At 58.2% G+C, this 21644-nt stretch overlaps 1 protein-coding gene across 5 annotated transcripts in view; it reads left to right on the plus strand.

Annotated features, from left to right (window-relative positions):
* Positions 1-3255: 3255 nt before the first annotated feature.
* The window catches only part of KCNN1 (potassium calcium-activated channel subfamily N member 1), a 30094-nt gene continuing 11705 nt past the window's right edge, over positions 3256-21644 (plus strand). For 2 of the 5 annotated variants that reach the window (XR_009350656.1, XR_009350657.1), the window contains exons 1-4: positions 9934-10141; positions 14759-15247; positions 15954-16049; positions 18812-19230. Coding sequence is in view for 3 of the 5 variants with exons in the window: in XM_059160487.1 (XP_059016470.1) it covers positions 9977-10141; positions 14759-15247; positions 15954-16049; positions 18812-19230 (1169 nt within the window). In the remaining 2 variants the exon portion in view is untranslated. Of the gene's footprint in view, positions 3355-5154; positions 5270-9931; positions 10142-14758; positions 15248-15953; positions 16050-18811; positions 19231-21644 lie in introns of those variants that run through there. The other 3 variants (XM_059160488.1, XM_059160487.1, XM_059160486.1) reach the window with 3 other exon arrangements.

Below are 21644 nucleotides of genomic sequence, written 5' to 3' on the forward strand. Positions count from 1 at the left end.
TTAAACTTGACTTTCAGGTAAACAACAAATTTTTTTTTTTTTTTAAACAACGAATAATTTTTATCTTTATAAGTATGCCCCATTCCGTGCCCTGTGTTTTATTTGGCAGACCTAATATTGACTGAGCACCCCCTTTCTGCCCCACTCCCCTGCCTATCCTTTGAGGCTTTCTGAAAGCTCTTGGAGGATGCCTTTGTTTCTTCCCTCCCTGGCTCCCCATACCTCTGCATGCTGGGTCCCCCCACTTCCCCTGCCATCTCCTACCCTTCTGGCATTGAACACCAGCCTGAGGTCAGGTCCTGGCCTGGCAGTGAAAGGTGCAAAGAAAAGGCAGTCACCCGTCTTCAGGGGCTTTCTCTCTCTCTCTCTCTCTCTCTCTCTCTCTCAACCCCCACAAGTCCCTTAAACCCTTGGCTGTGGTCCCAGCCTCCCCTTTTCCCAGAACCCCGTGGCTCTGCTCTCAGGAGCCAGGAATCCCCACCCCCTCCTAACTCCATCTCTGGGCATTTAAATTTATAGTAGGTGTTCAAACATTTCAGGGTACATTTATGGAGGTGAGTATTGGGGGGTGGGTATTTGATTTCTCAACACAGACAGCTGTGTTTTCTGTTGCATGGGGGCATATACCCTCTCGGAGCTTTCTACCCTCCAACAAAGCGATTTTCCTTTCATCCTCCCCTTTCATTTCAAAAAGTATAAGAAAACATGATGAAAAAGCTAATATAACAAAGGAAAGGTCACTCCCCTCCCCAGAGCCCATGCCCAGGGCTGCCCCCAGTGCCTCCCCCTCCCGGCAGTTCTCATCTTTGTTCTTCATACGGATTTGCCATCTATTTGCCATTTGAACAGACACTCCTCCGTACTGGCTTCTGCTCAACAGGCCCAGAACTCGATCCCTGCGGGCCATTTTTCTCATGGCATGTTACTCTGGAAACAGGCTAAGCCATCCCCGGGGTGGGGAGGGAGGCAACATCTGGGTGTCTGTGTTTTTAGTTTCACTGGAAGTTGACGCCCCTGCAGAAGCAGGGGCTGGATCTTTTGTGCCATGTCCTAGGGGTGCTTTCCAGGGTGGTTAGTGGGGCAGTGGTGCCATTGGAGCTGGGTAGCTCCCAACCGGTGAGTGGTGCTGGGTCAGAGTTGGCCCTTCCTCTCATCAGTCAGGCCTGAGTTGTGGTGGGGTGGGAGTACATTCCCTGGGGGAGGCAGAAGGTGAGGAAGTAACAGAGCACACCAGGAATTGAAGATGGTAAACTAGAGGGGTGTGGCTAGAGCAGGAGGTGACCTCAGACCAGGCTCTGAAAGACAACAGTGGGTGAAGGAAGGGTGATCCTGGCAGGAGGAACAGCAGATGCAAAGGCCCTGAGGCTGGACACATTAAGACAGAGGCTGAGTACGGCCAGAGTGAGGTAGGTGGTCAAGGGAAATAGCCCTAGTCTTGGGTCAAAAGGGAATGGGAGCCAGACCACTCAGGACTTGGAGGGCGTGAATAGGTCTTTCTCTAGGTTCAAGGAGGAGGGTGCTAGTTATGTGGACAGGGACACGATTCAGTCACATATCTGAGGACAATTCTGTAGCTGCGTCATGGAGAAAGGACCCCGGAGACAGTGTGGACAAGAGCAGCAGCAGGACTGGGTGGGGCATTCTGGGGGTGCCACAGGGCAGTTGTCTGGGTTCAAGGGAGGGGGACTGGCCCTCCCTCCATGAAGCCACCCTGTTACTGCTGGTTCTTTACTCTCCCTTCCTGTGTCCGACCAAGGTAGTGACTTCAGACTCCACCCAGGGGTGGAGAGTTATCCCCACAGAGGTTCTGGGTGAGACCCCTCTTCCAGTTGAGTACACGCGGTTCCCGGTTCCCCCACCCCTCCCTTTCTCTGCCTCCACAATGCATATCCTAGCGGTCCCCCGCCCCTTTGTTCTCTTTCCCTCCACACACGGTCACGGTCACGCTGGCGGCTCCTTCTGAGAGCATCTCACACACAATGGGAAGGAGGGGGTTTCGCTCCCAATGGCCCCCCACCCGGTTCCCCGCGGTCCGCATCCTCCAGCCCCGCCCGCGCCGCGGAATCCCGGCCTCCGGGACCCCACCCGGGGAAGGCATTACCTTTCAGGAGACGCTCCCGGCGGCGTGGGGGGGGGGGGGAAGGGAAGTGTTGGAGAGGGAGGGCTATTTTTAGAATGAATGGAAGAAAAGAGGGGGGAAAACAACAACAACAACAAAAAAAGGATGGAGGCTCCCAGAGGAAACCCCCTCAACCCAGGCCGAGGCAGAAGGTGGGTGGGGGTTCAGAGACTGGGTGGGTGGGGCTGCGGAGGGCAGGGGGCGGCGAGGGGGAACTCGGTGGTCTCGGAGGGCACCACTCCTCCTGTGGGGGAGCTGGAGGAGAACAGCAAAATGTAGCGGGTAGCCCCAAAGACCTCTGAGAGCTGGAGGGACCCCAGAAGTGGATGCTGTCCAGTCGCAGGAAAGAAATCGGCTCAGAGAGGGGCCTGAGCTGGGCCAAGGTCGCAGGGGGTGCTGAGTCCTGCGCAGCGCCCCTTCCGTCATCCCCTAGTGACCCAAACCCCAGGAGCCGCATTCATATAATTTGGCAGAGTGACCTTCACAGTCTCGCGGCCCACGCCCCTGCTGTTCACGTTCAGCAGGGTCCCTGAATCGTGCAGAGAGAGGGGGGACGTCACAGCACCACAATGACATTAGAGAAGTTTTCTGTGGTTTGTTTTGTGGCCACCCGGATACCCCTCCCTCCGCGGGACCTTCTAGCCCCAGCAACGTCACCAGCTGCCTGAAGCCTCCGGATTCCCCCTGGACCTCCCAGGCCCCAGAGCCCGCCCAAGCTTGGGGGCTTAATTGCTTTCCTTTCTCTCTCTGGCTTCATTCCTTCCCTGGACGCCGGAGAGCGACCCCCACAGAGAGGCGGACAGCCGCATTTCTATGATGCTGGGGGGCTGGGTCCTGGCCAGGGGCTCCCCATCTCTGGGTCTCAGTTTCCCTATCTGTAACATGAACGTCGTGGGCCAGGAGCGGCAGAGGGTCCTCCCAGCTCTTTGAGCGTTCTTTGGGATTGGCTGTTACACCCCTGCGGGGAGGGGGATTCCCTCCCCACCCTTTCTAGGGAAGAGTCGTGGAGAGGGGGTCGCCCGGTGGCCGCCGCAGTCCGCCTCTCGCGCTCCCCCGGGTAGGCGCCCCTCCCCAGGAGGCGGGGCGGGGCCCAGGTCGGCGGGGAGGGGGGTCAGCTCTGCGGCGGCGCGCGCACACCCTCCCTCCCGGCTCACACGCCCTTGCCCGGCGGTGCACTTGTCTTCGCGCTCGGGCCAGGCGGCTGGAGCTCCGGCGGCGGCGGCCGTCTCCGGCCGGTGAGTAGGCAGCAGTGGGGCATTGGGGCGGGGGGCGGTTTACAGGGCGGGGGTCCCAGCGGCTCTCCCCTTCTCCTTGGTGGGCGTTTCGGTCAGGGTTTGCCCCGACTTTGGGAATTCAAAGGGGGAGATGCGGGAGGGAGGGAAACCCCTTCCATCCCACCTGACCCCCCCCTCCGCCCAACTCCAAGCCCCGAGTCACTCCAGACGCATCCCCACCACCACCGCATACCCCTATGAGGAGGGGGCTACCGCTCCGGAAATTTGAAATGCAGAGACGTCCTCCCACAGAGGTGAAGGTGGAGACAAGGGGACCCTCCGGCGCTTGCAGGGGGAAGGGGTAATGTGGGGGAGGACCAGCTCGATTGCTCCCTTCCCCTTCCCTGCCCCTCAGTCCTTTCCACCTCCCACTGAGTGTGGTGGGGATTCCCCCGGCCGGCCCACTGCAGAGTGGAAGGGAACACCCTCCACCCCCCCACCCCCGCCTGCCAGCCTACTGTGAGTGGGAGCTCTTGCTCTGCTCTCCCCTAAAGTTCACCCCCCCACACCCCTACGCCACTGATTGGGATAGGGGCTGAGGCCAGAGAGGGTTAGCATTTACCCAAGGTCAGAGCTGGGCAGAGGCAGAGTTGTGTTTGTGGTGGACTCACTAACCCCAGAACTCACCTGGTGGTATCAGCTCTAGGGTCTTCTGCTCCCTGTGCTTAACAGTCAGGGTGGGGCCGGAGGACCCTGTCTGGAACTAGGGAGGGGGGAGTTCCACACTCTCCCCAAGTCTCTCCACCCTGCGGGAGGCCCCGACAGGACTCAGTGGATAAGCCCCTCACCTGGCTCCCTCCAGGTTCCCAGGCATCTTGTCCCTCCTAGACCCTTTTCCTTCAGCCTCCTTAGGCCGTAGAGCTCTAAGGTAGTCTGGCTGATGAAGGGACAATGGGGAGGGGGTCAAGGGGTACTTCCAGAACTCATAGAGTCATCTCCACTCTGACACACTGACCCACTGCGTGACCTTGGGCGATCACCCTGTTCTCCCAGGACAAGAGTCAGATCCAGGGCCCCTCTGACTGGAATAGGCAGCCCCTGAGCTGTCTGGGGGGCCACTGGCCCCACTCCAGACCCCCAGCAAGAGGAAGGGCAACTGGGACGTCCACTTCAGACTGTTACCCCTTCAGTCCCTTTCTGGGGTCGAGCTCCCTCACCCCTTTCCGCCACAGGGCTCTTCTGTGTCTTCTTTGGCCCGCTCCTCCAGGGTGGGTCCCAGGTACCAAGGGGCTTGGGCAACAGCCCAGTACAGAGTGAATTCCTTGAGGGCGCTGCAGACTTCAGGGCAGCTACAGACTGGGTGAGGATTTGGGGGTGGCCAAGAATACAGCTGGTCAAGTCAGGGTTCCCTGTCTCCCTCATCCTCACACCAGCCCGCCCCAGCCTCATCCACCTAGATCTCCCTGTGGTGAGTGAACTGGGGAGTGGGGAGAACTGGGGGCAGGGCAGGGAACTGTATGCGGAAAGGCAGATAGAGCGTTTAGTGCGCAGTGGCATCCTGTTGAAGGAAGTGAGGCTTCCAGGGAGGGTGCCAGGTATGGGGTGGAAATATAAGCAGGGCCTCTTTGAGGGGCCTGGGCCCAGAAACAAGGCCCCACTGGCCAGACAACACCACTGATCTTGTTTCCCTAAAACTTACAAGGTAATTCAGCTAGTCAGAAGAGAGATCTATTGTAAAGACGATTGCTGTGAGGGGCTGTATGCACCCCCACCGTCCTGGGGCCCTGCCTCTACCCCACACCCCATGTCTGGTCCTTACAGGTTGAGGGGAGAAGAAAGGCAGCTCAGCCCCCTGCCAGCCACGTGGTAATCCAGCAGGATCAAAGGGGACAGGCCCTTTGGTGGTGCCTCATCAGGGAGACCCCTGCATACCAGGGTGAGTAAATCCAGATTCGGGTGTTTTTGGGGAGTGGTCCAGGAGCTGGGTAGGAAAACTAGTGATCTAAGAAAAAAGTGCCAACCTTTGACATCATACAAACAAAATATAACAAAACAACTATGCCTTCTAGAGCCCCCAGAGAGTGACTGTCAGTTTTCTCCTCACTGGTGGTAGGGAACCAGCTCAGAGAGGCTGGGTGACCTGCTCTGTGTTATACAGCTGGGGTGGGGGGCTGGTTTGCCCCAGGTTGGAAGGTTCCACCACCCCTATAGCCTCCACTGCCCAGATTCTGTGGTCTTACTCCCCAAGACGCCTTTTAGGGAGCAGCTCCTTCGCCCTTTCTTTCGCCTGCAAACATTGGCTGACGTTCAGGGTCAACAGTGAGCCGTCAGTGGGGATGTGGGGAGAATTGAGGCAAGGTTTCTAGATATGTATGGGCATGTAATCAGTGGACAAACACTGAGCAGGTACTGTGTGCTCTGGACTGGGCACTAGTGATGCAGCGGGGACTGAGGCTGGCCCAGATCAACCCTTGTGAGATGTACTGGGAGGAAAATAAAACACATTGTTGTGTTAGAGAATGACCAGGGCACAGGGGCCCCTCCAGGGAGGTGACCATGAGCTGATACCCGGAGAAGGAGGAGTCAGCCAGGTGGGAGCTGGGAGAACAGCATACCAGGCAGCAGGAACAGCACGTGCAAAGGTCCTGAGGCAGCAACGAGTTCGACATGTTTGAGGGACTGCTATATAAGGAGGAGGATGAGGAGGCTGCTATAACTGGAACAGAATGAGCAAGGAAGAGAGGAGGAAGATGAAGACAAAGGGGTCTGCATGTAGAGGCTGAGGTAGAGTGGACTGCAGAGCCGTGGGGAGCCAAGGAGGGTGTATGAGCACGGAAGAGACTGATTTATGATTTTCAAAAGCCTCTGTAACTACTGTGGAGACCAGGAATGCTGGGGCAGAAGGCCAGAGGGGAATCCAGGAGGCAACTGGGTAGAGTTGGCTGGGCCGAGACTGTGTAGAGTCGGAGAGAGAGAGAAATGGGCAGATTCTGGGACTGAACTGGGTGGGCCTGGAGGAGGGAGTGTGTGTGGCCAAGTTCCTGCCCAGTGCTGAGGAACTATGAGGAGAGAGAGATTTGTCATGCTCTGGGAAATCTGGGAAAGCGTCCTGGAGGAGGTGTTCTTGCTCTTTGAGCGATGTCTAGAAGGGCAAGTAGGCCTTTGGTAGTGTCCATCTGGAGTCGTGCTGAGGGTCTAATTCTACGGATGCCACAAGGGCCATGGGGAGCCACGGAGCACTCTGAATCACAAGCAACATGATGAGATTTTAGCAAGGAAAGATGCCTCTGGGGGGGACCTCACAGAGACTGGATTGGAGCCAGAGAAGCCAGGAAGGTGCTTGAACCAATCAGGCTCTGATCAGTCCGACAGTCACTAGGAACATCTAGAGAGTGCTTGTGTACCTAGCACGGTTGAGGGGAGATTAGCTGCCTAGACCTGCTCACTGCCCTCAGAGGGCCCCCACTACCCTGCCGAGGGAACCAAGGCTCAGCGAGGGAAGAGCCCTTGGCTGTGACCACTATGTGACTTTCCAGGGATGTTGCAAAGGCCTGCAACCTTAACAGAAATGTCTTTCTCTCCTAGTCCTGGAGGCCAGGGCCTGCAATCCCTGGGTGAGCAGGACCACATTCCCTCTGGAGGCCCTAGGGCACGATCTTCGTTTTGGCTCTTCCCCTTCCTGGGGGCTCCAGGTGTCCTGGGGCTTCTGGCCACATCACTCCCGTCTCCGCATCTGTCTTCACGTGGTAGTCTGCTGAGCGTCTGTGTCTGTGTGTGTCTTCACGTGGCCTTCTTAGGAGGACCCCTAGTCTTAGGGTTAAGGCCCACCCTAATCTAGTATGACCGCCCCTTCATTTAACGGGATCTGCAAAGACCCAGTTTCCAAATAAGGTCACCCTCTGAGGTCCTAGGTGGACTGGACCCTAGGGTCCTAGATGGGGGAGGCTCATCAAACACATCTCTGCAGGTGGGAACCCCTGCCAGCCTCTGACTTGGCCCTTCCTTTTTGCTCCTTCCCTCTGGCCACACTGCTGTCTCTTCTCTTCCTCAAACATGCCCTCCTTGGTCCCACCTTAGCGCCTTGACCCTTGCAGTGCGCCCTTCACCGGTGCCCCCTTCTAGCTCTCCCAGCGCCCACTCCTTGGCCCCTTTGGAATGTTCCCCACTTCTGGGAGGCCTCCCATGACCACCCCAAAGTCCCCTCCTTTGTTCCAGTCATTAGATCATTAGGATCATCTCCTAATACTTGTGTATCTAGAATTCCTACTGTTCCTTTTGTTTGGAGAGGGTTATTCCAATTCTAGAAATTCAACTCCAAGAAGGACAAGTTTTTATCTCCGACTCTGCCTTCCCAGCACCAGACTCAGAAAAGGGGCTCAGTGGCTATGTGAATGAATGAATGAATGAATGAATGAATATATTGCCCACCCTGCCATCTCCACACTCAGGGTGAACTCAGGATCCAACCTCCTGGGCAGTCATCTGCCAGGCCCCAGATGGGTGTGAGGTTTGTGTGGATGCCAGCTGCGGGGAGGGAGTAGGTGGCCAGTGCATCCCTGCTCAGGCAAGCTATGGGTCCCATAACCCCTTTGAGGCTCTCCCAGGTCTCCTGCACCTGGACCTTTGGCCACTGCCCTAGACTTGTGGCCCAGCCCTCAGGCCCCTGGAAAGGTGCTTCCTGATCAACAACCGCCCCATCCCCTGCCTGTTCTTTAGGCCATTTCCTGGGAGTTTGAGTCCCACCGGGAGCATCCCAACTGACAAGTTCATGTATAGGCTCCTCAGGTCTCTCCCAGCCAACCATGGGCTGATACAAGGCTCTGTCTGCAATGAAATCTCAGGGGGTGACCACCTACAGCCCCACATCTGTCCACCCCTGACCCCTATCCACCTCAGCCAGCCTTGTCTCCGAGGGGTGAGGTTCAAGCAGGCAGGAGGGCAGACTTGGGTAGGCGGTGGTCATTCACCAGGTCAACCATCCTAAGTTTAGCTCCTTGATGGGTGTCCCTGGTCCCTTAGGGCAGGTGAGCCCCGATGGGAAAGAGGGATCTTTCCAGAGAGAGAAGATGGGTACAGAGCCTGCAGGGCCTGTGGGAGGGCCTAGAGGAGCCTCCAGGGTCCATGGCCCATGCCTTTGTGAATATCTGGATGTTTCCATGTTAGACTTGAATTCAAAAAGCATCTGATGCTGCAGGCACTCCATGAAAGCCTGCGCAGGCTGGAGTCGACCCGTGGGCATGGTGTGAATGCTTCGTGTGGGGCAGGGATCCGCACAGGGGCAGGCCCAGGCTGGCAGGGGCTGGAGCACTGAATGCAGTACAAGGATGTGTGCCAGGTCCCGAGGGAGGTGTGGGTGGTTCTAACGTGACCGTGCTTTAGAAAGAGCCCCCAGCAGCCCAGGCAGGCCTGGGGTGGGGGGCTGCTGCGCCGATAGGCAGATGGGGATTACAGAAGGCGTGGCTGTTCCTTGGGCATGGCTTGAGAATGCATCCATTTAGGGTTCCCCATCCTGGCACCCCTGCGGACACGGCAGGGCATTGAGTGGTCTCCGGGCTTCCACGGCCAGGCCTTCTTTGGGGTGTCCCCAATAGGCTGGGATGAGAAACAGAAGTCTCATCCGCTGACCCCGGGGCCATCACCTGGCCCTGCGTAGCCTCATCACTGGCCCATGAGACCACCCCCTGCCCAGGTAGCCATCCGCTCATCCTCATTCAGTCCTGCTATTTTCCGGACAGCGCAGAGGAAACAGATCAGCAGACTACAGGTAGTGACGAGCACTCAGATGTTCCTGACCCTGTCCCAATCTCTGAGCTGGGAAGAAAACAGTGGGGGACTGGGAGAGAGGTGGAGGGTGGGGGTCAGAGCTGGACTCAGTCACCCCAGCCAGGCAGGGATAGGGTAAAGCCCAAGGCAGCTTGGGGGAGGAGGAGGAAAGAGCTCCCCCTGCCCCATCCCCAAGGCCCCTTCCAGCCATTATTAAGTTGAATAAATGAGTCGCCCAAGGACCCCTTAAGTGCCAGGAGAAAGGAGCATGGTTTTGGACAAGCAGGCTTCTGCTGGTCTGCCATCCTGGTATTGGTGGTAAGGGTTAGAAATGGTGGGGCTAAGTACCAAGAAGATGGCCTTGAACCCATGGCCCTAGCAAGCATCCTCTCAACTCCTAGAAGCCCCCACGTTAGGGTCCTAGGCACCCTGCACTTGGCAATAGACAGCAAGCAGGATGTCTGAGTGGGTCACGTCAGGAGGGAGGTGTCCAGTCGCTTTGCGAAGTTCTCCCCTCAGCAAATGCGTGTATTTGAGGGGTCGAGGGTTGGCTGGAGTTTGGGGACTCGATTTTGGAAAGGGGGGTCTCTAGGAGTTACCGAGAGCTGTCGGGGGCGGGAGTTGTCGCTTCGCTAAGTCAGGTGCCCTCCATTGCGTCCAGCCAGAGAGCGAGTTTGAGGACCCGCTGAGCGCTGGGGGCTGAAGAGGACTCCCGGGAATGTGGGATCTTTAAATGTAGGCGGGGCTTGCGGGGTCGCCGGGGGCGGTACCAACCCGGGCTCGACCAATCGGCGGCTCCGCCCGCGTCGCACCGCCCCCTCCTCTCCCGGCCCGGGCGGGCGCTCGCCCCCGGCCGGGCCAGTGGACTGGGCGGCGGGGGATGCACCCGCCGCCGCCCCTGGCCCGGCCTCCTCCGGGCCCCGCGTCCGCCGTCTGCTGCCCGCCCCGTCCGCGGCCCCGGCCTCGGCACGCACGCGAGGGTCTGCGGCCGCGTGGGACCCTCTCCCCTCCAGCCTCTTCTGCCCGTGGGAGCCGAGCCCTGCAGGTACGGGGTGGGACGGACCGGAGCGCTCTAGGAGCAAGGCGCGTCCCGGAGAGGGGACGCGCGGTTCGGGACAGGCGCCAGGACAGAGGGTCTCTCTAGGGTCTGGAACCCAAGGGACGCAGAGAGGGAGGGAATGCATGGGTATGTGCACTGTCTGAGTGAGTGCAGATTCACGGACCCCCAACTCCGGAGGGGAAAGGTACTGGGTTCACTTTGTCGGGGGTAGAGCAGTGAGTCTCCAAACTCCATAGATAGGGTGGGGAGAGCTCTTGGGGTGAAGGCAGTAACCTGGGACTGACTTGGGAATGGGAGGGAGGAGACCCTCACCACTGGCCCTTAGGTACTGCCCTCAGGGTCGCCCCTACAGGGGCCAGGGAGCCGGGTCTCCCAGCTGTCCCTGGACAGAGGTTGAGGTACCCCCACAGGGCACTGCCTTGGCTGTCCTGGAGGGCTGCAGATGTGAGTGCTGGAGGCTGGGGGCCAAACGGGAGATGCTGATGGGTCAGAGTGGAGGGCGCTGTTGGAGGCAGCCATGGGGAAGGCTGGGCAGGCTAACTGCACGCTGCTCACTGCTGGCAGGTTTCTGACTGGTGTTGATGGGGGTGGGGGGGTGCCCAAGGGAACTGGGCAGTCGGTGCCTTACTGTACCCACTCCCGGGCAGCTCAGGGCTGGGAGGGCAGGTGGATCCTGTCCACCCTGCAGTGCTAGGGCCAAAGAGTGCTGCTGGGTGGGGTGTCTTGGGGACCTTACCCAAGGTGTGTCCCTACAGGGACACACACCCCACAGCTTGCCCACACATCCTGGAAGGTTCTGCTGTGTGCTGGTTCCTAAAAGTGGTGTGTTGGCCCTAGTTCCTAAAAGTGGTGGGGTGGGCATTTTGCCCCAAGGGGGCTCTGTCTTGGAGACTGACAGGCAGGGGGCACCTTCTTGTCCAGCTCTGAAGGATGGAGTGTGGCCCTGGGCAGCTCCACCACCACAAATGTACCCGTGGCCACACGCTAAGTATTTCCCAAGTGAGATCTCGCTTTCATCCTGGCCGCCGACCCACTGCGAGGGACACCAAGGCCCCTGAGGAGAGGGCAGTGACTTCATCCCAGCTAGGACGCCCCAGGGTCCCTCCCAGGCAGCCACTGCATTTGTGAAAGGGCTCACTCAAGGACCCTTGGGATCTGGCCAGTTTGCATTTCTGTTGGGTGGGAGACCTTGGAGGAGCTAGCTCTCCTGTTCCCTGCCACCTGCCTACCTCCTCCCACTCCTGAGTCCTCCTGGGTGCCCCCTGCCCTTTGTGGCTCACAAGGTTCCCACAGCATCTCTTGGGATGGTGTGGAAGCAGGGGCTTGGCTCACCCTTCCATCCCAGCCTTCAGTGAACAGAGGTCTCATGCCCCAGACACGTTAGGTGGTTTTGGTGATTCTAGAGGCCCTCAAAACCAGATGCGGCCCAGTAGGGTGTTTCTAATGTTTTAGAACCCATTGGCAAACCCATGTCCTTCACCCACAAAAATACACCCTTCCATAGACATCCAACATTGGCCAGGGTTTCAGAGGGGCTCCTGATTCTTTGGGAATTTCTTTCTTTCTTTCTTTCTTTCTTTCTTTCTTTCTTTCTTTTTAAGATTTTATTTTTTCATTTGACAGAGAGAGACACAGCAAGAGAGGGAACACAAGCAAGGGGAGTGGGAGAGGGAGAAACAGGCATCCCGCACAGCACTGAGCCCGAAGCAGGTTTCGATCCCAGGACCCTGGGATCATGACCTGAGCCGAAGGCAGACACTTAACAACTGAGTCATCCAGGCGCCCCTCTTTGGAAATTTCTAAGGAGCCCTGGGACCCCAGCTTTAGGCCCAGTTGCAGTAGGGGAGGGGAAGGCAGACCTGAGCAAGTGTGGGGTTTCTTGTCCCCACCCAGACTCGCAGAAGCTGCCCCCTTCTATGGAGAGTCAGGCAGGACTCTCGGTCTTTCTGTGTCCTCTGAGATCATGGGTATGTTCAGACACCCACCATGCCTGTGTCCCAAGCTCTGTGGCCCGTCAAGGGCAGGGCCGAGCTGGCTCCCTTCTCAGATGGTGGCTTGGAAAGAGGGAACTTGGCAGATCTAGCCACTCATTGCCCCCAGATGGTACCAACTTAGTTCTTGCCCTTCCTGGCTTTGTGACCTTGGGCAAGGTGCTAAACATCTCTGATCCTTATCTCCCATTTGTGAAATGGGACCAGGATGGCCACCTACCTCACTGAGTGGCAGTGGGGATTAAACGTGATAATTCTCATAAAGAGCTCAATAAAGGCCACAATCAGAGCTAGGTATACATTCACATCGTGGGCCCTGGAAGCTCCACCCCCCTGCTGCCTCTCTCCCTCCCAGAGGCCACCTGTACTCATCCCCACAACCCCTCCCTGCCCAGGGCGCCTTAGGACGAGGCTGCCAGGCAAGGAGGAGCATGGCGGACACACGGCTGAATTTGGCCTGTGCATCGGGCGGCTGAGTCACATCCCCAAACTGCATCTTCATCAGTGCGTTTCGGAAGGTCGTTTGCAGCACCCCACCCCCTCCAGGCGCTGTCTGCCAGGCCACTTGCCTCTCCTGCCTATGCCCCTGAGCCCCAGGCGAGGACCTTCTGCACTCTCAGGAGAGATGGTAGGAGTGGTGCCTGGGGTTTCCTCATCCCCCGGGTGTGAGCAGGGTCTGGGATTGCTGCGTGTGTCCTGGTGACAAGCTCGCGGCCCTGCCAACAGCTAATGGCCCTCCAGGTAGCAAGCAGGGGCCCTGGCCCAGGAGGAGAGTGGCACCTGAGTGTGTGTGAAGGTGGAGCTAGAGATCAGGGCCAAGGTCAGCCTTACAAACTAGGAAGTGCTGGGCCTGCAGGAGACCAGCCTGTGTAAACCATGAGACGTCAGACCTGTGCGAGGCCACGCATTATCAGTGGAAGCGTCAGGCCACAGGTGTCCCTGGCCTGGTTGATGTGATGGGATGGTTGGGAGTGGTGAGGGAAGAGACACTTTCTGATGCTCACGAGGTCACTGCCATGCCATGCAAGGAGCGTTTCTTGTGCTCCTACTGTGTGCTGGCACCAGCATATGGGGACATGTCATGGGTGGTCAGATGCTGTCTTGGGGGTGTCAGACAAGGGACATAGGTGGTCCTACCCTGGCCAAGGTAGCCCGTGCCCTTCCTGGTAGCATGGCTTGTCTCATCCTGTCCTGGTGTGACAGTTTCTGTGTCTGTCTCCCGGAGGGTGGGGCTTCTGGGCTGGAGTGGCATCCCGTCTGTACATACAGCCCTCTCTTCTGGGCCTGGTACCTAGGCCCTTGCAGTGCATGCTAACCTGGCCTTTTCAAAGAGGACAGCACTTGTCAGGGGAATCTCACAAGGCAGCCCGGTCTAGAATCCACCCTATAAGGAGATAGTCCCTTTATGGGGACCTCAGTTTCCCTAGCTATAAAACTGGCCAAATTCCAGGACCCCCTTCTTGGGGGCATTGTGAGGATGGAGGAGAAAATTTGGGGGAAGGATAGAGCCTGGCATATAGTAGATGTTCACTAAATGCCAGCTTGTGGGAGGGGGAGATGCGGGGAAGGGTCTAGCAAGTGGTAACCCCGGAGGCGAGACTCCAGACAGCCTCGTCATGTATGTGGCACTGGCATCAAGGTTCTTGCCCTTGAACGTGATGCCAGAGGACACTGCCCTATCCGAGGGCAGAATGCAAGGGTATCAGGGTAATGAGTCTGCTCCTTGGTAGCCTGGTGGGGAAACTGAGGTTGACCTGAGATCACACAAGGCCAGGCTGAGCACATCTCACAAGGCCCCACAGAATCCATTCTGGGACCTTAGAGCTGAATGCTCGGTTGCCACACTGGTCGTGGAATCTATTTGGAGATCATGGACCTCCTTCCGAAGCCCAGGCAGGAGGGAGCTGGATAAGGGTGTCCCTGTAGCCCCAGCCATCGTCCTAATGTCCCCCACACTGAGGTGTGTTCAGGCTTTTGGACAGCTGTAGGGGAGGAAATGGAGGCTCAGTAGGGTGACATTAACTTGTCCAAGAGCCTGAAGGTCAGGAGGAGTCAAGCCTGGATTGGAGTCACCTCCGGACCACACACTTACACAGCCTCCAGCCCTCCCAGGCAAACCTGCTGGCAAATTCCATTTCCAGACCCTCAGAAGTCTTTACTGAGTGTCAGCTGTGTGCTAGGCATTGTTCTAGGTACCCGGAGACAGAAAATCAGTGGGCAAAGTTTTGGTAAGAGGCCACAGCAGATGCAAGGACCCCAGGCAAGACCAGGCTTGTCACATCTGGTGATGGGGATGCTTATGGGGCTGGAAGGGAATGACTCTGGGGAGAGGGAGAAGGTTGAGGTGGGTAGGAGCCAGACCACAGAGGACCTTCTGGCCACAAGGAGAATTTTGGTTTTCATGCAACGGCACTGGGGAGCCTTGGGAGGTTTTGTGAGCAGGGGAGGATTGTGGGCTGACTTGGGATGGCCATCCCACATGTCAGCCTCTCTGGGTTCATGGCTTCCTGAGCCTCAAAATGTTCTGGGGTGGTGGCAGTGGTCCCTGGCCCTCTGGTCCATTGGCCAGGCCCTGCCATGACACATGACTGTGTCCCTTATGCCCCCTCAGGTCAGCGCGGGCACCCAGTCTCTGAGCCATGCTGGGCCCCGGGCGGCCTACAGCGAGCCCAACCCCGGCGCCCACATAGTCATGAACAGCCACAGCCACAGCCACAATGGCTGCGGGGGGCGGCCGCTGGGCAGTGGGCTGGGTGTCCAGGGCAGAGATCCTTCGGAGCCCGAGGCTGGCCACCCCCCACAGCCCCCACATGGCCCGAGCCTCCAGGTGGTGGTGGCCAAGAACGAGCCAGCCCGGCCCTCACCCGGCAGTCCCCGGGGGCAGCCCCAGGACCAGGAAGAGGAGGAAGACGATGAAGAGGATGAGGCAGGCAGGAGGAGGGACTCCGGGAAGACCCCGAACGTGGGCCACCGCCTGGGCCACCGGCGGGCGCTCTTTGAGAAGCGGAAGCGCCTCAGCGACTACGCCCTCATCTTTGGCATGTTCGGCATCGTTGTGATGGTGACCGAGACGGAGCTGTCCTGGGGGGTCTACACCAAGGTAGGCATAGCCCTTCCCCTCCGCACCCCAGGGAAGTCCCTTCTGGGCCTGCCTGGCTCCCCCATCACTCCCTGGGCACCGGTCAGGGACCACACTGGCCACAGGAGAAGTAGGTGGAGGGTGCTGGGAGGAGGGGGCCCCGGAGGCGGGGAGTACTGGTCAGGCTGCCCAAGGGGAAGTTAGGTTTCAGCCCATTCCTTCTGCCCTGCATCAAGAGGCCACACCCTGGCTTCACCCTGGCCTGGGAGCCAGCCCAGGATAAGAGAGCCCCAGAGAAGGCCTGGGCCCCAGAGCCCGGAAAGAGCTTCTCCTTCTGAGAGTGGTTGGGCTGGGTTATGAGTCTGGCTCTGTGTCCCCTTGTGCCCCCCAAGGTTGTGTGAGGACCGAGAGAGATCGGCATACCAGCTATCAACGATGAAACAGGGAAGGAGAAGGAGGCCAGGCCTTAGAGACCGCGACAGCCTGTGCCTGCATGAGGCCAGGCCTCATAGATGGCCACACGCGGGGACTTTAGAAGGCCAGGCCTTATAAGCTCCGAAGTATAGCCAGCCTTGCTGTCAACTCAGGCCTAAGGAGTAAGGGCAGAAGCATGGCTTCCTGAATAGAGAGCCCAGGTGGGGGTCAGGAGGGCCACCTGCCCCCCAACATCCTTGTCCTCCTGCCCTCTGCTCTCTCTCTCTCTCTCTTTCTCTCTCTCTCTGCCCAGGAGTCCCTGTACTCATTTGCACTCAAATGCCTCATCAGCCTCTCTACCGTCATCCTGCTGGGCCTGGTGGTCCTGTACCACGCCCGGGAGATCCAGGTCAGTGCCCCACTGGCCCGGGCGATCCCCTCCCGGTGCCCCGCCCCCACCAACACCAGTCACCCAGGACCCCAACCCCCTAAAACATAAAAAGACCAAGAGCCTCTTCCTAGAAAAAAGAAAAAAGATCTCTGTGAAGACACATGCTTTAGATCACTCCAGATTTCTTTGGAATGCCTGTGTTTCACTTTTCAGAGATTATTGGCTGCAGGGAGTGGGGGGGAGAACAGTGAGGGAGCAGGAGGAGGTGAGCTGGGGCTGGCACTCGAAAGCACCTTCCCAGCCCTGGTCTTCTGAGGTTTGGCAGCCTTGGAAACCAGTGTTTGTGACACCAGGCTTCTGTTCCTATTTGATCAGACCCCGCATTTAAAGGGTTATTAGATGTCAGAGAGTCTGTTCTCTTGTTTCGGGAGTTCATCGAAATCTCAGTGGGTCAGAGAGCCCAGCTCAGGGCACGTTGGGCACCTGTGCGCACAGCAGGCAGAGGCCACCTGGGGCTGGCATGAGGGCCGGGGGGTGCCAGAGGGTATCAGAGTTGGCTCCTCAGTCTGGCTTCTGGCCTCTGACCTCTGACCTCAAGCAGCCATGGTTTGGCGGGAGACAGGTAGAGGAAAATCCTGCCTGGGTTGCACCACCCACAGACATCACTGGAGACAACCAGGGTCTGGCATGTGGTGAGGGCCAGTGGAGGGAACAGTGATCCATGAGTTGGAAGGAAGCAGTTCTAAAGGCACAGCAGCTGGGGACAACAGTCAGTTCCCCATACAGTGAAACAGAGGTACCATGCGACTCAGCGATTCCATGACATCGAAGAGACATGAAAACCTATATCCACACAGAAGTTGTACACCTGTGTACCATTATTTATTCACAGTAACCAAACACTGGACATAACCCCAAACTGGTGGATGGACACATAAAATGTCTTATGGGCATACAATGGAGTAAGATTCAACCACTCAAAAATGAAGCCCACGGGTCCTGGCTCAGTCGGTTAAGCATCTGACTCTTGGTTTTGGCTCAGGCCATGATCTCAGGGTCATGAGATCGAGCCAGTGCTGGGCTCTGTGCTCAGCTCAGTGCTGAGTCTGCTTGAGCATCTTTCCCCCTCCGTCTCCCTCTGCCCTCCCCTTGCTCGTGGGTGTGTGCATGCACGTTCTCTCTCTTGCTCTCACATAAACAAAATCTTTAAAACAAAAACAAAAAAAGAAGCACTGTGTGAGTGTGCTCAGGCTGCCACAACAAAGCCCCCTTTAGGAACGGGAATGTCTATCCTATGCCTTCTCCCTGTGAACTCATGGCTTTCTCCGTGTGTGCACATCCATGGTTGTGGCCCTCGTCTTATGAGGACACCTGTCCTGTAGGATCAGGGCCCCTCCCAGATGACCTCATTTAACCTTTGAAGCCCCTCTCTCCAAATACAGTCATGATGGGACTTAGGGCTTTCACTTACGAATTTTGGGGGGACTCAAGTCAGTATAGAACACTCCGCCAGCGGGGCCATCCCTCCAGTTCCTGTCCCCCTCCCAAGCAGAGTCCATTTATGCATCCCAACAGCCTGCAGAGTCTTACTCCATCCCAGCAGCAACTCCAGGTCCCAAGCCTCACTGAGGTATCATTTATGGGTACGACTGAGGCACACTTCTCCAGCCGAGAGCCAGACAAGTCACTGTCTCCCTGATTATGGGGCTGGGGCAAACATAGGGTAGACTTTCCCATTCCCAAAGAGAAAAAGGTGAAAGAAGAAAAGGTGTCAGGTGCTCAGCAAGTCAGAGAGCTGGCAGGGTTACATTCCATCAGATTTGTTCGAGAATGATCCTCCTGAGCTCAGCGCTCCAGCTTCTGTGCCCGCTGGGTTGGCCTCGTTGCCCCTTCGGCTGCGGGGGGTGACCTTGTGTGACAGCCTTCTTCGATTCAGCATGTTTTCAAGGTTCTTCCACGTTGTAGCAAGTATCAGAGCTCTTCCCCGACACACACCTTTTTTTTTTTTTTTAAAGATTTTATAGATTTATTTGACAGAGAACAGGCGAGGGGGGTGGTCAAAGGGAGAAGCAGACTCCCTGCTGAGCAGGGAGCTTGCCATGGGGTTTGATCCCAGGACAGGACCTGAGCCAGCCCGGCACCCCTCCCCTTAAAAAAAAAAAAATTGTATTTATTCATTTGAAAGTGAGAGTGGGGGGAGGGGCAGAGGGAGAGGAAGAGAGAGAGAATCTCAAGCAGACCCACAGAGCTGGATGTAGGGCTCCATCTCACCACCCTGAGATCATGATCTGGACCGAAATCACAAGTCAGACCCTTAACCAACTGAGCCACCCAGGTACCCGCCCCCCCAGGTGGCTGAATCATATTCCGTTGCACCAAAGGACCCCATTTTGGTAATACATTCATTTTTACACATTTTTACACGGACCCTGGGTCTGTTTACACTTTGCACAATTGTAAACGTACCAGGATTTGTTCCAAAGCCTGTTTTCCTCTCTCTAGCCTCTGTACCTAGGAGTGCGCGCGCTTGCTAGGTCATCGGTAACCCTGCATTTTCTTTTTCGGGAACGCCTGTCCCACATTTAATTGGGATTGTGGCTAACCCCGCCAGCTAGGGACAGCTAGGGAGTTTCGCACTCCAAGGCCAGTTTCTTGCAAAAGCCAAGCGGGGGGCGGGGCTGGGGGTGTGTGTCTCAGGCTGGGGTCTGGAGCTGGGGTCTGGAGGGGGTATGGGCACGAGGCTGAGCCCCACCACCGCCCGCCCCGCCCTCCTCCCGCAGCTGTTCATGGTGGACAACGGGGCGGACGACTGGCGCATCGCCATGACGTGCGAGCGCGTCTTCCTCATCTCCCTGGAGCTGGCCGTGTGCGCCATCCACCCGGTGCCGGGCCACTACCGCTTCACGTGGACCGCGCGGCTGGCCTTCACGTACGCGCCGTCGGCGGCCGAGGCCGATGTGGACGTGCTACTGTCCGTGCCCATGTTCCTGCGCCTCTACCTGCTCGGCCGCGTCATGCTGCTGCACAGCAAGATATTCACAGACGCTTCCAGCCGCAGCATCGGCGCGCTCAACAAGATCACCTTCAACACACGCTTCGTCATGAAGACTCTCATGACCATCTGCCCGGGCACCGTGCTGCTCGTCTTCAGCATCTCCTCCTGGATCATAGCTGCCTGGACTGTGCGTGTTTGTGAGAGGTACGCCCCGCCCCCTCCAGCCCCGGCCCCGCCCACCGGGCTCACCCCAGCCCCGCCCCACTTCCTGGCCCCAGAGACCATCCCTCAAGCACAGGCCCCTCACCCCCCTGGAACTTCAGCCTGTCCCCCAACCCATACTCCTCTGGGACCCCTGCCCTCTCCCCCTGGGAGGGAAGGGGGTCTTGGGATCCGCTTTCTCCCCGCTCCTCCACAGTGAGCAGCCAACCTCCGACCTCCGGCACGGGGCGGTGGAGGCAGCCAGAGCCGGATGGCCCCATTTCTGCCTGTTCCCCCCACAACCACCATCACCAATTTAACCTGCTCTCCTTCTCCCCTCTGCCCGCCCCACCGGACTGTAGGGAAAACATGTGAGTCCTACCTTTGACCGAGCTGTGTGCACAGAGCTGCTGCCGTCTGCCCGCCAGGAATTTAAGATTAGCTGCCGCACGGGGAGGGCATAGGGAGGTGAGGCGGGGTGGCTGTGACCAGCCCAGAGTCCCAGTGGGGCCCGGGCAGGCAAGTCTGGAGCAAGGCCAAGGACAGCGGGAGGCAGGCTGCTCTCCGGCTATGTCCCCTGGGCATCCTGGAGGTCCTGTGTCCAAGGTTGGGGAGGGTTTTGTTTGGACAGCTGACCCTGGGGGACTGGGACAGCATCTCCCAGGAGCTGAGTGGGTCTGGGGTAAATAAAAACCGGCCCAGCCTTTAGCAACTCTCCCTGCCCAGGGTTTGTTCTGAACAACCCTGGAAGGTGTAGACCATCAACCCAGTTTCCAGATGAAGAAACAGAGGCTCTGGGGCAAAGGGACATTCCTGAGGCCTGATTCCTGGTTGGCTCTGGAGACCCGCAGGGTGCTTCAGGAAAAGGAGGGTCCCTCTGGGCTTCTCAGGGCACAGGGGCACCTTACCTGGGAAGGAGGCTCTTCTACCTCATGCCTTGCTGGGGAAGACCCTGGAGGGTTCTATGGCACGTGGTGCTGGGACTGGGCTTCCCATGAGATCCCTGGGCTGGACCTGCCCCCCAGGACCTCAGCCTTCCCCCCTCTTTAGGCCCTTTTCCATGGCCCCTGCCTCAGCCTGTTGTGGGGCTCATGTCGGTGAGGGCCCTGGCCTTATTGTCATTGGGGCCTACCACCTCAAGACCTGTCAAGGTCTCCTTGGACTCCCAATGTACTGCGAGGCCGGTACCCACAAACCATACCCCACGCTGTCAGGAGTGTGGTCTGGGGAGTGAGAGGGGCACCCCTCCTTGGGCACCCTCAAGGTGCTGTCTGGATCATTGCAGGGCTCCCTGGGTTGGGGCAGGGAACGGGGCAGGACCGGGGGGCAGCCAATCCTAAATTCTGAGCCCTATGATGCTACTCGAAGCCCCCTCGCCTGCCTCGCTCCGCCCCTGTGGCTCTGTCCCACCCCCCACCCCACCCTTTGCCTCCCGCATGTCCCCCACTTCCTGGTCCTAAGTAGTCCTGGGGCATCCTGAGGTCCCCACCACAGCTCCAGCCAGGCCCAGGGCTCCCCCGCCCACCACTAGAGGGCCTCCCTCTCCTCTTGTCCCCTGGGTGTCCGGTGCTGGTTGACCAAGAGGTAGAGGCCAGGGTAACTTGGGGCTTAGGTACCTCAGTGAAAGATGGGGTTCAGCCCCAGGTCCCCCTCAGCCAGCAAGAAGACTGGCAGCCCAGGCAGGGGCGCCCAGAGTGGCATTCGGCCCCCAGGGTTGGGCAGGGAGTCCCAGACATCAGTCCTGCTGGAAAGTTCTCCATCCCTTCCATCCCCGTTTGGGGCCTCTGTCACCTCCCCATTTCCAGCCCCTGGCTCCAGCCCCTGCCCCCAGCTTCCCCTGTCCTATCCCTGCCCACAGAAGAGGCCCACCCCACTCTGTGCCACCTCAGTTGACCTCTGACCTTGAACACCCCCCTCAGGGCCTGAAGTCTGGGAAGGAGTGGGTCACCTGGAAAGCATCCTAGCTGGAAGGGCTGTGCAGGCTGGGGGCTGGGCTAGAGCAGAACCCTTGACCAACCCCGCAGACCCCCAGCCTAGGCTGACCGTGGGTAGAACTTGTTTATAGCCCACAGGACCAGGTTCACAGTGTTAGCTCTGACCAGGGACAAAACCATGTCCCTTGCCCCCCCCCCAAAACATGGTCCTCTTCCCAACATGGGGCCTTGCTGGCTGGGGAAGTTCTTCCCGGTGTCTGACCTGAATCCTCGCCTCCACTCCCTGCTGCTTCTGGTGCCCGTGGCCACCTGTGTCTGCGTCTGTCTGTGTGTCTGTCTTTGGGACGGGGATTGTGTGCACAGTGTGGACACATGTGGACACGTACGGGCGTACTCTCCCTTGGCCCACTCTGCCCCATAACTAGGGCTGGGGAGGGCACACGTCCTGGACAGTAGCTCCGGGGGTGGGGGTTGGAAGGGAGC

The sequence above is a fragment of the Mustela lutreola genome, chromosome 2, assembly GCF_030435805.1.
Source record: "Mustela lutreola isolate mMusLut2 chromosome 2, mMusLut2.pri, whole genome shotgun sequence".
Lineage (NCBI taxonomy): Eukaryota > Metazoa > Chordata > Mammalia > Carnivora > Mustelidae > Mustela > Mustela lutreola.